At 39.5% G+C, this 15,521-nt stretch overlaps 1 protein-coding gene across 7 annotated transcripts in view; it reads left to right on the forward strand.

Moving 5' to 3' along the window:
- EFCAB11 (EF-hand calcium binding domain 11) overlaps nucleotides 1-15,521 on the forward strand; it is a 162,306-nt gene that overhangs the window by 109,829 nt on the left and 36,956 nt on the right. The window contains exon 6 of one of the 7 annotated variants that reach the window (XM_032344705.1): nucleotides 5,037-5,393. The exons of the other annotated variants lie outside the window; for them this stretch is intronic. Within the exon in view, the coding sequence (XP_032200596.1) occupies nucleotides 5,037-5,046 (10 nt within the window). The 3' untranslated portion in view covers nucleotides 5,047-5,393. Of the gene's footprint in view, nucleotides 1-5,036; nucleotides 5,394-15,521 lie in introns of those variants that run through there. 7 annotated transcript variants of the gene reach the window in all.

Consider the following 15,521-nt stretch of genomic DNA (forward strand, 5'->3'; position numbering starts at 1 on the left):
CTTTGTCTGGCTCTCTGCCCGTGCGACTGCTTCTCATCCTGCATGTGGTCTCACGTTCCCTAATTCCCCAAGCTTCCCTATATAGAGCAAACCTTCCACCTTTGCCTCTAGTAAGTGTCTCTTCCTGGAGTCATTTCTTTCACAGCACCTACCACAGCCTATATACATCTCTGGTATGTACATGATCGTGTGCGCCACCAAACTGTGTTCCATCAGGCAGAGACCTGTCTGGCCTATTGGCTACTGTATTCTTAGGACCTTGCTCCAATATCTCTCACATAGGAGATGATCGATAGGTATTCATTGATCAATGATACTGGGAAATAATTTTCCATCAATTAATTTAAAATTTTAGTTCCGGAGCATTTCAAGTATGTAGAAAATACCCAGGTACCTGCCAACTAAATTTAACAGATTTTGACATTTGGCCATATTTACTTCAGATTGCACTTTCTTCTCTCATTTTTTCAAGAACCACTAAACATAAATGAAACTTGTCCATTTCATCTGTGTTCAAAATTATTATCATGAGCTATATTTGATGATCTCATAATATCTTTAAAAGATTTTATTTATTTGGGAGAGAGAGAGAGTACAAGTGAAGAATTGGGTCAGAGGGAGAGGGAGAAGCAGATTCCCCGCTGAGCAGAAAGCCCAATACGAGGCCCCATCCCAGGACCCTGAGATTGTGACCTAAACCAAAGGTAGACAGTTAACCAACTGAGCCACCCAGGCGACCCCCATAATATCTTTAATGACTGTAGGATCTGCCTCACTGTCAATCCTGATAGAGGTAATTTGTAGGGGTTTTTTCTCCCCTTCTGATCAACCTAGCTAGAGGTTGAGCGATTTTATTGCTCTTTTTAAAACCTTCTTTGGTTTCATTCATTTTCTGTATTATTTTTCCATTTTCTAGGTCATTGATTTTTGTTTTTCTATTTATTTATTTTGGTTTACTATTCATTTCCTTCTACTTATTTTGGCTTACTTGCTCTTTTTATTGCTTCTTAAGATAGATATTTCAATCATTGATTTTAGTCTTCTGATGTAAGATTTAAAATCTTATATTTCTGCCTAAGCATTGCTTCAACTGCATGCCACAAATTTCTTATTTTCATTATCATTCAGTTCAAAACAGTTTCTAATTCTTCCTTGTGTTTTCTTCTTTGACCCATGGGTTACTAAAAGAATGTGTTGTTTAATATCCAGATATTTAGAGATTTTCCAGATATTTGTGTTACTGATTTTTAATTTAATGTCCTTATTTAATTTCAGTCCTTTTAATTTTATTCTAACTTTCTTTTTAATGTCCTGGTGAATGTTCCATGAAGGTTGGAATGGAGTGAAAATCTTTTAGATGCTGAGACTGAGGCTCTTTAGATGTAAGGTCAAGTTGGTTAATGGTGTTATTTAGTCTTATTACTGTTTTCTGTCTCTGTGTTGTACCATTTTCTCAGGGAGGAATATTAAAATAATCAGCTATAATAATAGGTTTGTCTGTTTCTCCTTTTAGTTCTCTCAGTTTTTACTTCATGTATTTTTAAGCTATAAAATTACCTATACACTGTGTATACACCTATACACAGGTACCTATACACTTAGGGTTGTTATGTTCTCTTAATTAATTGGTTGGCCCTCTTATCATTATGAGTTACCTCTTTAACCCTGGGCAGTATTCCTTATTCTAAAGTGATATTGATATAGTCACTCCTTCCCTTTATGATTATTTTTTTATTCTTTTACTACTAACTAATTTATGTCTTTCAAAGTAGATTTCTCAAGCATAAGGTAAAATTGAGTCTTTTTTTTTTAAGATTTTATTTATTTATTTGACAGACAGAGATCACGAGTAGGCAGAGAGGCAGGCAGAGAGAGAGGGGGAAGGCTCCCCACTGAGCAGAGAGCCCGATGCGGGACTTGATCCCAGGACCCTGAGATCATGACCGGAGCCGAAGGCAGAGGCCTTAACCCACTGAGCCACCCAGGCGCCCCTTGAGTCTGCTTTTTCATTCAGCCTGGCAATCTCTGCTTTTCAATTAGAATGTTTACCATATTTACATTTAATGTAATTATCCATATGGTTAGATGTAAGCCTACCATTTTCATATTTTCTTTCTTCTATTTGTCCTGAGTTTTCTTTTTTCCTCCTTTCTTACCTTTATTTACAGCTCTCTTCTTTTGTATGTGTAGATCCAATTTTCCATTTTGTGTTATTTTTCTTAAGCCTGAAGAGCTGCCTTAAAATTTCTAGTAGTTCATGTCTACTGGTGAAAAATTTTTTCAGCTTCTGCTTGAAAAATTTTTTTAAAGATTTCATTTACTTTTTTGACAGAGAGAGAGAGTGCATGCAAGCAGGGGGAGTGGCAGATAGAGAGGGAGAAGTAGGATCCTCAAGGAGCAGGGAGCCTGATGTGGGCCTCGATCCCAGGACCTTGGGATCATGACCTGAGCTGAAAGCAGATGCTTAACAAACTGAGCCACCCAGGTGCCCCTGTTTGAAAATTTTTAAATCCTACTTTCATTTTTGAAGGATATTTTCTTTCAGCACTTTAAAGTTGTCATTCTAACTGGTTCCCATTGTTTCAGATGAGAAGTCAGTGGTAATTTTTGTATATTCATTTCTCTGAACGTGTGTCTTTTTCTCTGACTGCTTTTCAGATTTTGTTTTCCTTGTTTTAAACATTTTGGTTAGGGTATTCCATTTTATAGTATTCCTTATTTATCCTGCTTAATGTTTGTTTAGCTTCTTGGATCTGTGGGATTTTAGTTTTCATCAACTTTGGACAAATTTGGCCATCATTCTTTAAAAAAAGTTTTCTTCTATGTTGTGGCACTCCAGTTACATGTGTTAGACCACTCAGTATTCCCCCACAAGCCACTGATGGCCTTTCCATTTCTCCTTCAGCCTTTTTTCCAGACTCAGTTTGGAAAGATTCTATTGCTTTATTTAAGTTCACAGAAGTTTTCTTTTGCAAGATCTAATCTGATGTAGCTCCCATCCCATGAATTACTTAACTTCAGGTATTACACTTTTCATCTCCAGAAGTTCCATTTTGGCTCATTTTTGTATCTTCCATTTTTCTCTTAATTCTCTTCATGTTTTAAAAAAGAAAAGTCATGGAGCATACTTATAATTAAATGTTCATGTCTACTGATTCCGTGATCTTTGTTGTTTCTATTGACTGACTTTACTCCTGCTTAAGGATCACATTTTCTTGTTTCTAAGCATGTATAGTAATGTTTTGATTTGATTCTAGCATTACTTTATTGGTTTTCTATTGCTGTATGGAAACTTAGACCACAAACTCACACAGCTTAAAAGAATGCCTGTTTTTACCTCACAGTTCCATAAGTTGTAAGTCTGGTGTGTTCCAGACTTACAGAACAGTTCCTGGTTCTTTGCCCAGGGTCCCAGAAGGCCAAAATCAAGGTGTTGGCCAGGCTGGGCTGTTACCTGGAAGTTCATGGGAAGAATCTGATTCCAAGCTCATTCAGGCTGTCCCTAGAATCCACGTCCTTGTGGCTGGATTGGAGGGCCTCATTTACTTGCCAACTGGCAGCCGGGGTCTCCTCCTAGAGGACACCTACACTCCTTTTCATGTGGTCCTCTCAACCTTCAGAGCAGCAGTGGTGTCTTAGATCCTTCTTGTGCGTTGGGTCTCTCTGACCTCCTCTTTTGCTTCCAGCTGGAGAAAGCTCTCTGCTTTTAAGAGTTCATGTGATTAGATTAAGTCAAACTGGATTATCTCAGCTGGATAATATAATAATCACGGTATATCACCTCATATCCATAGGTTCTGGGGACTAGGGAATATGGAATCTTGGGGTGCCATTCCTAGAAATGCTGTCTACCACAATATGAATGTCATGATGTTAAGAGTCAAGGTTTAGATGTCTTCTTTTAAAGAGTATTGAGATTTGTTCTGGCAGGTTTTAAATTTACTTGTAAATCTGTTTGATTTTCAAGGGGCCTCTTTATAAGCTTTGCTACTAAGTTAGCCCTGTTCCTGAGGTATGGCCTTTCTGGCTTCTGCTCAGTAACCAAGGTATCCATTGAGATCTCGCCACTCTCACTAGTGGGAACCTCAACATGTGCAAGCCCTGTGTGGCCCAGAGGTGGTTCAGCTGTCCCACCCCTGTAGATTCCTTTCCCAAGTCATTGGCTTCCCACCCTCGTCCCATTTCTCTATCTTCACAGCTCTGTGCTATCATTGCTTAGCATTGCTTCATGTCCACAGGGTACTCAGCTAGACTCAAGGGAAACCCATGATTTCTGGAGCTGTTTTTCTGCACAGCTCCTTCCCTGCTGTACTCTACCCCACAGATTTCAGACCTTTGGCCACCCCCAACTAGTGGGGCACCAAATGCAGGATGGAGGGACCAATCCAACCTAGGTGCTGGAAATTTGGAGGAATGCTGTTTCAACAGAATTTTAAAACAATTACAGAAATGACTAAAAGTCTATCTTTTAATTACCACCATGTCTGTGCAATTCTGACTAATCAATGATAAAATACTCCTGGGGTAGGGGTTGGGGGTGGGAGGTAGGGTTTTTGTTGGCTTATGTTCTAAACAGCTACCCAGGTTCCTTTTGAGTTTTAAGGATCCAGATGGAAACTTTACATCACATGTTGTTGCTTCTTCCCTCTAGTAAACAGCTACATGTGTTCCTTTTGAGAGTCTGCTTAGCTTAGCACAGTTCAAAATCATTTGAACTGGCTTCAACAATGGTTTGTGTTTCCGTCATCCCGCGGTACAAGAAACTCCCATGTTTAAAAATGGATTTGGTGTCAGCAATGACAGCACATAGCTGTGAAGATAAAGAAACAATTTGAGTTATTAAAATCTGTCATTTTATGTGGCCACTTAAGCGTTGAAATTTGTATTTAAAATGTGGAATGGTGAAATAGTGTGGAATGTGAGGCATCATACTTGTGTTTGTTAAGCATAAATTTTAATGTATACCTGAACGGTTTTACTAAATTTGAATAATATTTTATAAAGTGATATTGATTCTTTTTTTGCATTGTTAACAGTTTGCTTTAAAACCAGAGAATTAATCAAGAAAATACGGATATTTACTGATTATTACATGATTATTGCTGGAAGTAATTTTGTCACGTAGAGGAAAGAGTGTCCAAAAAATGGTATGCTTCCCATCTCATCTCGGCTAGACACCGTCCCCTGCTTGTGCTTACTTCCCTTCCCTGCGCCTCAGTCTAGATAGTACCTCTGCACAGAAAGCCAGGGTTGTGATGGGTGCTCCTCACTTGTTTTTCTTCTCAGAGACCATAGGTCTTGCTGTCTATTCCATCTCTGAAAGTCACTTTTTAACAGATTTTATTTATTTGAGAGAGAGAGAGTGTGTGCACAAACTCGGGGGAGGCACTCAGGGAAAAGCAGACTCCCCACTGAGCAGGGAGCTGGATGTAGGGCTTGATCCCAGGACCCTGAGATCATGACTTGAGCCAAAGGCAAACGCTTAATCAACTGAGCCACCCCGGCACCCTTGCCATTAAAAAAATTTTTTTTCATCATTTATGGTTTAAGAGCTCGTGGTACCCTCCAAGTTGGATTTAATTATTTGGTTATATTCTTATTCCCTGGATTAGCCTCTGAGTTCCATAAGTGTAGGTGCCATACGGTATTAGAGTTCTCCAGAAAAACAGAAACAACAGGGCATATGCACGTAGGGGGAGAGAGATTCATTTTAAGGAACTGGCTCACACAACTGGGAATGCAGGCAAGTCCAAAGTCTACAGGGCAGGCAGCAGATTGGAGAGTCAACCAAGGTTTCTATGTTGCGGTCTTTTTTTTTTTTCCCCATGTTGTAGTCTTGAAGAAGAATTGCTTCTTCTTCTGGAAACTTCTTTCTTTGCTCCTAAGGATGTCCTTTACCTGATTGGATGAGGCCCACCCACATTATAGAGGACCATCTGCCTTATTCAAAGTCTCCTGATTTAAATATTAATCACATCTACAAATTTTCTTCTCACCAACAGCTAGACTGGTGTTTGATCAAACAGCTGAGCATCCCAGCCAAGTGGATACATAAAATTAACCACCACACAGATGTTACCTATTTCTACGCCCTCAGGACCTAGGGTGGTGCACAGAAATTAAGAATGAACAAATAAGAGACTGGGGTTTGGAGATAAGGAAATAATATTGGAAATAAGGCTGGAAATAGAGGTCGCAGTAGCTTTGAGAGACTTGAATGAGGGAGTTAACTATATAATGTGGGCAGAAGGGGAGTCTTCTCACAGCTTTTCTGAGGGAAATACTTGATGTCATCTGTCTGGACAGCGCTGTGGAGAGCGAGGTTGAGTGTGCAGAATCATTAAGGTAGCGAGGGGAGAATGGCAAGGACCCAAATAATGCAGCGTCCTGGGGATGGAAAGCTCAGCAAAGCGGTAGTGGGGCCACTGGGAACAAGCAGAGAGCCGCTGGAGAGAGTGTAAAAAGAAAAGCAAGAGGCATGTAAATAGTATTTTGTTGGAAAATTCCACATTTACATTTCCTTCAGTTTCTTTGTTTCCTTAGTGCCAGGACTTCCCAAATGCTTTGGAGAAAGCTCTAGAAAGATGTTAATAAAACCCTAGAAAACAAGCCAACATGAAATTTATTCCAACAACTGGCGTTTATACTTATAATCCCTTACTTTAAACTGTTAAGGTTTCTCTGTGACCTATTCCAGTCTTTAGCCACATGTAATCATACGATTTTGTATAGTTAGAATAATACTGTGTATATCATTTCACGTTCTCCTCTGAGGAAGTTTATATCAACATGACCTTCACATACGTTATGTTTAACAACAGAAAAGCTTCATGGTAAATTGATGAGCCATAATTTATTGAGCTATATTCCTTTTGGGAGACATATGGATTTCCTACTGGGATTTTGCCATTATAAAAGATGATGGTTTAAATGGTTTTCTACGTGAAGTATTTTTAACATCTTGATTGCAATATAATTGACATGAAATAAACTTTTTAAAGTGTGCAGTTTATAATTTTTGGCACCTACACACTAATGAAATCCCACCACAGTCAAGATAATGAAGATGTCTGTCATCATCCAAAGTTTCCTTGTATCCCTTTGTAATTATTCCTGTCTTCCTGCCCCTTCCCACCTCCCTGCTCCCCCTTCAAATGCAACCATCAAAGTGTTTTCTGTCAGTGCAAATTAGTTCCCATTTTCTAGAATATTATATAAATGGAACCACACAATAGGTACCCTACTTCCGTCTAGCTTCTTTGACCCAGTGTAATTATTTGAGATTTATCCCTGTTATAGTGTGTATCAGTGGTTCCTGAGTAGTAGTCCACTGGGTCAATACGCCACATCTTATTTATCCATACCTAATGAACATTTGGATTGTTTTGGGTTTTGTTGTTGTTGTTGTTGTTGTTGTTTGTTTTGGGTTTTGACTGTTGCAAACAAAGCTACTATGAACATCCAGGTCCAAGTCTTCAGGTAGGAGCTTTCTTTTCCCCTTGGGTAAAGCCCTAGGGATAGAATGGCTGGATTATATGGTAGGTGAATACTGAACTTTTAAAAATTGAAGTAGAGTTAACATTCAGTGTTATATTAGTTTTTGGTGTACAACATAATGGTTCAACAGTTCTGTACATTTCTCAGTACAATAAGTTCTGTACAATAAGTGTAGTCACCATCTGTCACCAAGTAACATTGTAACTCTTACTAAATATACTTCCTAGGCTGTCCTTTTCATCTCCAAGACTTACTTATTTTAGAACTGGATGTTTGTACCTTTTCATACCCTTTATCTATTTCACCCATTCTCCACCGCCCACCTCCCCTCTGATAGCACCCCGTTTGTTCTCTGTATTTGAGAGTCTGTTTGTTTTTCCCTTTTTTGGTTTGTTTTTCCTTTTTTTTGTGTTACATTTCACATATGAGTGAAATCATATGGTATTTGTCTTTTTCTGATTGACTTATTTCACTTAGTATTATACTCTCTAGCTCCATCTGTGTTGTCACAAATGGCAAGATCTCATTCTTTTTATGCCTGAGCAATATTCCTGTGTGTGTGTGTGTGTGTACACATACACACCACATCTTCTTTATGCATTCCTCTATCAGTGGGCACTTGGGCTGCTTCCAAATCTTGGCTATTGTAAATAATGCTGCAGTAAACATAGGGGTGCATATGTCTTTTCAAATTAGTATTTTAATTTTCTTTGGGTAAATATCCAGTAGTGGAATTACTGGATCATATGGTATTTCTATTTTTAATGTTTTGAGGAAACTCCACACTGTTTTCCATAGTGGTTGCACCAGTTTTCATTCCCACCAATAGTGCATGAGGGTTTTTTTTTTTTTCTCCACATCCTCATAAACACAGTTTTCTCCACATCCTCATAAACATAGTGAAGAAAAATTTAACACATAATTTCCTAGATTTAGAAAAAAAAAGAATATTTATCTAAGTGGTTACTTAGATTTACTACTTTAAAAATAAGAGAATTTATTGTGTTTTTGATTATTTATTTCTTGTGTTTTTTATTTTAGCCATTCTGACAGGTGTGAGGTGATAACTCATGTGATTTTGATTTGGATTTTTGATCCAAATGATGTTGAGCATCTTTTTACATTTCTGTTGGCCATCCATATGTCTTCGTAGGAAAAATGTCTGTTCAGTCCTCTGCCCATTTTTTACTTGTATTATTTCACTTTTGTTGTTGAGCTATAGAAGTTCTTCATATATTTTGGATATTAACCCCTTATTGGGTAGATCATTTGCAAATATTTTCTCTAATTCAGTACATTGCCTTTTCATTTGCTGATGGTTTCCTGCACTGTGCAAAAAACTCTTTATTTTGGTGTAGTCTCACTAGTTTATTTTTGCTTTTGTTTTGAGAAGGCATATCTAGAAAAATGTTTCTACAGATGATGTCAAAGAAATTACTGCCTGTTTTCATCTAAGAGTTTTATGGTTTCAGGTCTTACATTTAGGTCTTTAATCCATTTGTATGTTGAATTTTTTAAGCAACTGCCAAACTTTTCCAAAGTGTTCGCATTTCCCCTAGCAGTGAATGAGACTTCCAGGTGCTCTACATCTTCATCCACAATGGATCTTTGTAAATTTAGCCATTTTTGTAGGTTTGCAGTGTATATCTCATTGTGATTTCCAGTCATATTTTCCTAATGACTAATGATTTTGAAAATCTTTTCATGTACTTATTTTCCATCCATATATCTTCTTTAGTGAAGCATCTTCTCAAGTCTTTTGTCCATTTATTATTGTGTTATTTGCTTTCTCGTTACTGCATTTTGCGAATTCTTTATATATTACTTTATCACGTACAAGCTTTGCAAAGATTTTCTTCTAGTCTGGTGGTTTGTCTTTTCACTCTCTTAATATCTTTGGAAGAGCAGAAGTTTTTAAAATGTGTTTTCTGGGGCGCCTGGGTGGCTCAGTGGGTTAAGCCTCTGCCTTCGGCTCAGGTCATGATCTCAGGGTCCTGGGATCAAGCCCTGCATCGGGTTCTCTGCTCAGCATGGAGCCTGCTTCCCACCCCCCCTCCGCCTCTGCCTCTCTGCCTACTTGTGATCTCTCTCTCTGTCAAATAAATAAATAAAGTCTTTTAAAAAAAAAATGTGTTTTCTTTGGGTACATCTTCAGAAATAGGATTAAAGGGTCAAAGAATATCATCTTTTGTGTGTGCGTGGTTCTAGTTACCTCTTGTTGGACTGCCTTTGGAGTTTGAAACACTGTATTTGGGCAGTAGTAATATGTTTCCTGGGGGCTTGCCAACTCTGGACTTTAGCGCTTGTCTTTGCGTTTGCTATTTTGGTGAGTGTAAAGTGTGTTACATTACGGTTTTATTTCATTCCACTCATATGGCAAGTTGAACAGTTAGTTACTTAAATTTAGTATATTTAAATTTTTCATTCCTTTGGCTGTTTATCATTGGGAATTTTGACTCATTCTTACAGATTTTTAAGAGCTTTTTATATAATTTAGATGTCAAATTTTATATACAATATTTATCATAAAATGTTTTCATATATTATCTACCTTTCATCTTAATTTTACCCCCATCTCTCCTACCACTTATTTGTAATTTCTCCTATTTTTTAAGTAGTAAATCTAAGTAACCACTTGAGATAAATATTCTTTTTTTTTTCTAAATCTAGGAAATTATGTGTTAAATTTTTCTTCACTATAATTTTATTATGGTTTTATAATTTTATTTAGTGTAAAGTAAGGGTCTAAGTTTCTTTCTTTCTTTTTTTTAAGATTTTATTTATTTCTTTGATGGAGAGCACAAGCAGGTAAAGCAGCGGGCAGGGGAGAGAGAGAAACAGGCTCCCCACTGAGCAGACAGCCTGATGTTGGGCTCACTCCCAGGACCCTGGGATCATGCCCTGAGCTGAAGGCAGTCACTTAACCAATTGAGCCACCCAGGCACCCCTAAGTTTCTATTTCTTAATTTTATTAAAGAATAATCTGAACAGCTCTCCCTTCTGTTATACTCAGATTGTCCTATATTAAATTCTCATGTAACTTATGTCCAGAATTTTGCAATTCTGTACTTGGTTCCCTGGATTTCTGAAGTCAGCAATGTACTTTTAATGTGGGTTGCTTTATGACATAATTTGATATTCCCTAAGGCAAGCCCCCTCCTTATTGTAAAAATTAATCTCTGATAATGATTTTCAGAATTTTGTATGTAACAGATTATCCTCTTGTTATTGGAAAAAATGTATTAAATATATAAATTAACTTCAAGTATTGCCATTTTTATAATATTTTTTACTTATTTTTTTCTTCTATAAGATATTTATAGTTTTATTTATATTGGATTGATATATCCCACCTTGGGTTAGTTACCAAGTAAGTACTCAATAAATGTGTGTTAAGTACAGATATGTTTTGTCCTTCTTGTAAGGAAAATCAATTTTTTTAAAGATATATTTATTTATTAGAGAGAGAGTGCACCCTCCCATGAACAGGGGAAGTGGCAGAGGGAGAGGAGAGAGAAAAAGAATCCTTAGGCAGATTCCCCACTGAGCTTGGACACCCGCAAAGCGGGGGCTCAATCCCAGGACCCCGAGATCATGACCTGAGCTGAAATCAAGAGCCAGTGGCTTAACCAACTGAGCCACCCAGGTGCCCCAGGAGATAGATGTTTGAAACAAAAACTTAATAGCTGTTATTGCTAAAAAGGAGTGCTAATGTTATTTTGGAGTAGGTTTTATATGATAAATATTCTTGAGTTATTCTGTTTCTAAAATTCTTAGTAGATTTCCTTCAGTTTCCTGAGTTTATATAATCGTGACTTTTGTAGTTAGTGATGTTCCTGTCTTTTTTTGTTCTTTTTTGGCAGGGCGGGGAGGGGGGAGATAGAGATAGAGGGAGAGAGAGAAAATTCCAAGCAGGCTTTAGGCCCAGTGTGGAGCCTGATGCAGGGCTTGATGCAAGGCCTGATCCCAAGACCCCAAGATCATGACCTGAGCTGAAATCAAGTCAGATACTTAGCCAGTTGAGCCACCCAGGTGCCCCTTTGTTACCAATACCAAGTGATGTCCCTTTGTTACCAGTTTTTCTTACTTGTTTTTCCTGCCTTATCAGTATGTCAAGACCCCTCTAATATTTTATTAAATAACCTGTCTGAGAAGGAGTGTCTTTGTTTTGACATTGCTTTTAGGAAACATGCCACTAATATCTGTTTCTTCATTTTAAAGTCTTTGTTTGCTTCGTTTTCAGAAATTAAAAATCAAGAATGGACATTATACTTTATAAAATCCCCATTTAAGTCTTCTAACATACTAATACAGTTGACCCCATAACACCATGGGCATTAGGGGCACTGATTCCCTTGCAGCTGAAAATCTGGGTATAACTTTTGACTCCCTAAAACTTAACCACAATAACATACTGCTGACCAGAAGCCTTACCCCTAACGTAAATATTCGATTAACACATAATCTGTATATGTATTATATAGTGTATCCTTACAATTAAGTAAGTTAGAGAAAAGAAAATGTTAAGAAAGTCAGAAGGGGGACATCTGGGTGGCTCAGTGGGTTAAGCCTCTGCCTTCAGCTCAGGTCATGATCTCAGGGTCCTGGGATTGAGCCCTACATCTGGATCTCTGCTAAGCAGGGAGCCTGCTTCCCCCTCTCTTTCTGCCTGCCTCTCTGCCTACTTGTGATCACTCTCTCTCTCTGTCAAATAAATAAATAAAACCTTAAAAAAAAAAAGAAGGAAGAAAAAATACATTTACAGTACTGTATCTCAGTTTATTAAAGAAAATCTGTCCAGTCAGGCCAGGCTGGGCCAGGGACAGTGACAACATTGGGCCTGGCCTCGGGGGACTGTAATGTTCTGCTGCCTAGTGACCTTGACTCAGCAGAGGCAACAGTGCAATTGCCTCAACTGCTTGGAGGTGTGCCACCGGCTTGTGGCCATCAGCAGCTGTATGCTAATGAGTGCCTGGCCTCTGGGCAGAGGGGCTCCCACAGGGAGGGATCTGTCCCTCCCCGGAGGGGCCCAAGACCTACAGCCACCCAAATGCAACTGGGAAGGCCAGCACACAGAGGACTCCAGGGGTGGGTGATGCCTGGGGCCAGGGGCTTCCTGCACTGCACTCTGCCCACTCTGGGACCTTTCCTCTGATTCAGCCCGGCCTCCTGCCTGCCAGCCCTGGGTGCTGGATCCAACTACCCTCTGGGCACATGGGGCAACCTGCAACCCTGCCTAGTCTTGGGGCCCCCAGTGGGCTGCTAATGGCCTCTGTGGGCCTCCCCAGATACTCAAAGGGCAGCAAGGGAGATCTCCACAGCAGTTACCATCAGTTGGGTTCCTTGGAGACTGGGGTAGGCAATCATAAATATATACTTTGTGCCTTTTGCTGTCAACTTTAAAAAAAACCTGCATATAAATAGATCCTTGTAAGTTCAAACCTATGTTGTTTTAAGGGTCAACTATAATTATATAATTACACACACATACATATGTATATACATATATATATGAGTAATTATGAATGCCAGAAAGTAGACGAGGGGTGAATTAACTATATTATAAAAAGACATTTCTTTTTGGTTCACAAATTTTTCATCATTTGCTCTGAATTTTCCAAAATTTTCTTTTCACAGAGACTTGAGCACTCATTTATCTTGTTGCTAAGGCTTCTATAGACTTCATGTCCTCCCCCTGTCTCAGCAGCATCTCCAGTCTGCTTATTTTACTCTCCTCTTGATTCTCATTGATTTTTATTTTTTCAGTTAGGTGCTCTATCAAGTCGGTCAAACTCTAATCTTCAGAATGTTCCAGGGGTACTCACTCTCCTCTAATAGTTTATTTCCTCACCATTGCTCAAAACTCAACTTTACAGCTATCCATGTAGTATTAATTAAAAAGGATTTCGTAATGAGATTCCTCTAATTTTGATACCATTGCTTCTACTAAACTCAAGTTTTGCTAAGGGCTCTTTTCTTGAGCACAGCCCAGCATCTGTGGGGGAAAAACCTAATTAAGAACTTTAATGGAAAATTTTCAAATGTACACTTACTGCCTAATTTTTAAGCACTAATATTTTTAAGCACTAATATTTTAAGCACTAATACTTTGAAGCATTTCTCTGTTCTCTTTTCCCACCCCCAAATTATTGGAATGATCTCTGTGCTATTATTCTGCAAAAATCTGGGGAGGAGATCTGGCTGGGAGGTCGTGATTAGGGCATTCCAGGTCCATGGCTTACACACCCCCAAATTCTGCAGCACTGTGAAAAACTTTGGACTGATGGCATAGCACAGTGGTCCTGATCCCAGGGTTCATTCCATATCCCCACAGAAACCTAGAACGATTGGAAAGGAGGCGTCCTGAGGTCTCGTTCCTAGTACTCCATGCAGTGTGTCCATAGCTTTGAGCTGGTGGTTTTCTGCAACCTGGCTTTTCCTTCCACGTAAAATAGGACCTATGTGGATTCTTGACAAAGGTCCTCATGATCCCCCAAAGCCCAGAATTATTATTAGCTGGGTATAGAACCCTGCTGTCTGTCCATCAAGAGACAGACCAGGTTTTCCATCCTGGTTTTGGTGCCAGCTGATATGTAACTTCAGAAAAGTTGCTGTATGCTTCTGAACTTCAGTTTTCTTGTCTAGAAAATGAAAAAAAGTAGGTCGGGTGATTTCTAAAGTTCATTAAAGGGGGAAAAAATGACTACCTGCTGTCGCTCAGGCTAGAGGGTCGGAATTTGGAAGCATGATGGGGACGTGAGAGTGGCCTTTCTCCCCGTGTTTTGGAGTATGTGACACTCAAGGGTGGCAGCCCCCGCGCCCTCAGGACAGCTGACTTCAGTGGGGCAGGAAGGTTCCCACATCACGGTGTTTGTTCAGGCCCGCGCTCCAGAGGTTTGTCACACCAAGCACGAAGCGGAGTTGTTTTATCCCTGCGGTTTGATTGGAACTAAGAAAAGGGTTTTGTTTTGTTTTCTCTCCCCCCTTGGGAGCTGTGTTCAGTAAAACTTCCATACGGGGAGGTATTTATTATGAAAGAGTGTCAAGTGAGTCGAATAGCCAGACCATGCAGTCACGGAAGGAAGCCGGCTGCGGAGGAATGTGCGCGCAGACGGCGACACCAGGGGCCGCGGTCCCCGCTGCAGATGCGGACACGCGCGTTCCTTCCCGGCGCGGTCCGGAGCGTCCTTGCTCTCATTCCTTTCTCATAAACTCATCCTCTCTGAGCGCTCGAAGCGCTGGATGGCTTTCCTTTGTTGGCCCTAGCTCGGGATGATGTTATCAAACGTGAATTTTCCCTTAGCTGTTGATTGCATGAACAGGAAGCCGGCAGAACAGACGAGAGGCAGGGGCGCGTGGGCTGAGAGCTCAGGCGGCTTGCTGTGCACTTGCACACACGTGTGCGTGGGTGTGCGGGCCGGGGCTTTGCGGGAGCTGCGGTTACGAAAGTAACGTGTGTAGCTCATATAGACTGTTTGGGAACTAGAGAAAGGGGAGAAGAAAATAAAAAACAACCTCATTCCTACCAAGCCAAAGACAATCATTGTTAATATTCTGGTATTTTTTCTTTCCTGTTGCTCTCCGAGGTTTTGTTGCTCAAATACGTGAGAGTTGTTTTTTGTTTTGTTTTTGTTTTTTTTCATCTTTGCTTTTCTATCATTTTGCTATTTTTCACTTTTTAAAGACCTCTATATTGACCATGTTTGTCTGCACTTTTGTTATTTCCTTGGGAGAGGTTCCTGGGTGTGGGGAATACCATATTAGGGAGTATGAGCTTTTTTGGGCCATTTTTACAACTCTTGATTCTTCTTACTGCATTGCCTAATTAACGAATGACGGTTCCTCCAGCAGCATATGCCCCTCTCACCGTGTGCTCAGCAATGACCAAATGTTATTTACTTTTCACATCTTTTCTGATCTAACAGGTGACAGTATTATCTCATTTTTGGTTTGGGTTTTTTTTTCCACTGATTGTAATGTTGAACATTTCACACGTTTATCCATTCTTTCTATTCCTTCTTTTG

Source organism: Mustela erminea, chromosome 5 (genome assembly GCF_009829155.1).
Source record: "Mustela erminea isolate mMusErm1 chromosome 5, mMusErm1.Pri, whole genome shotgun sequence".
NCBI classification, from domain to species: Eukaryota; Metazoa; Chordata; class Mammalia; order Carnivora; family Mustelidae; genus Mustela; species Mustela erminea.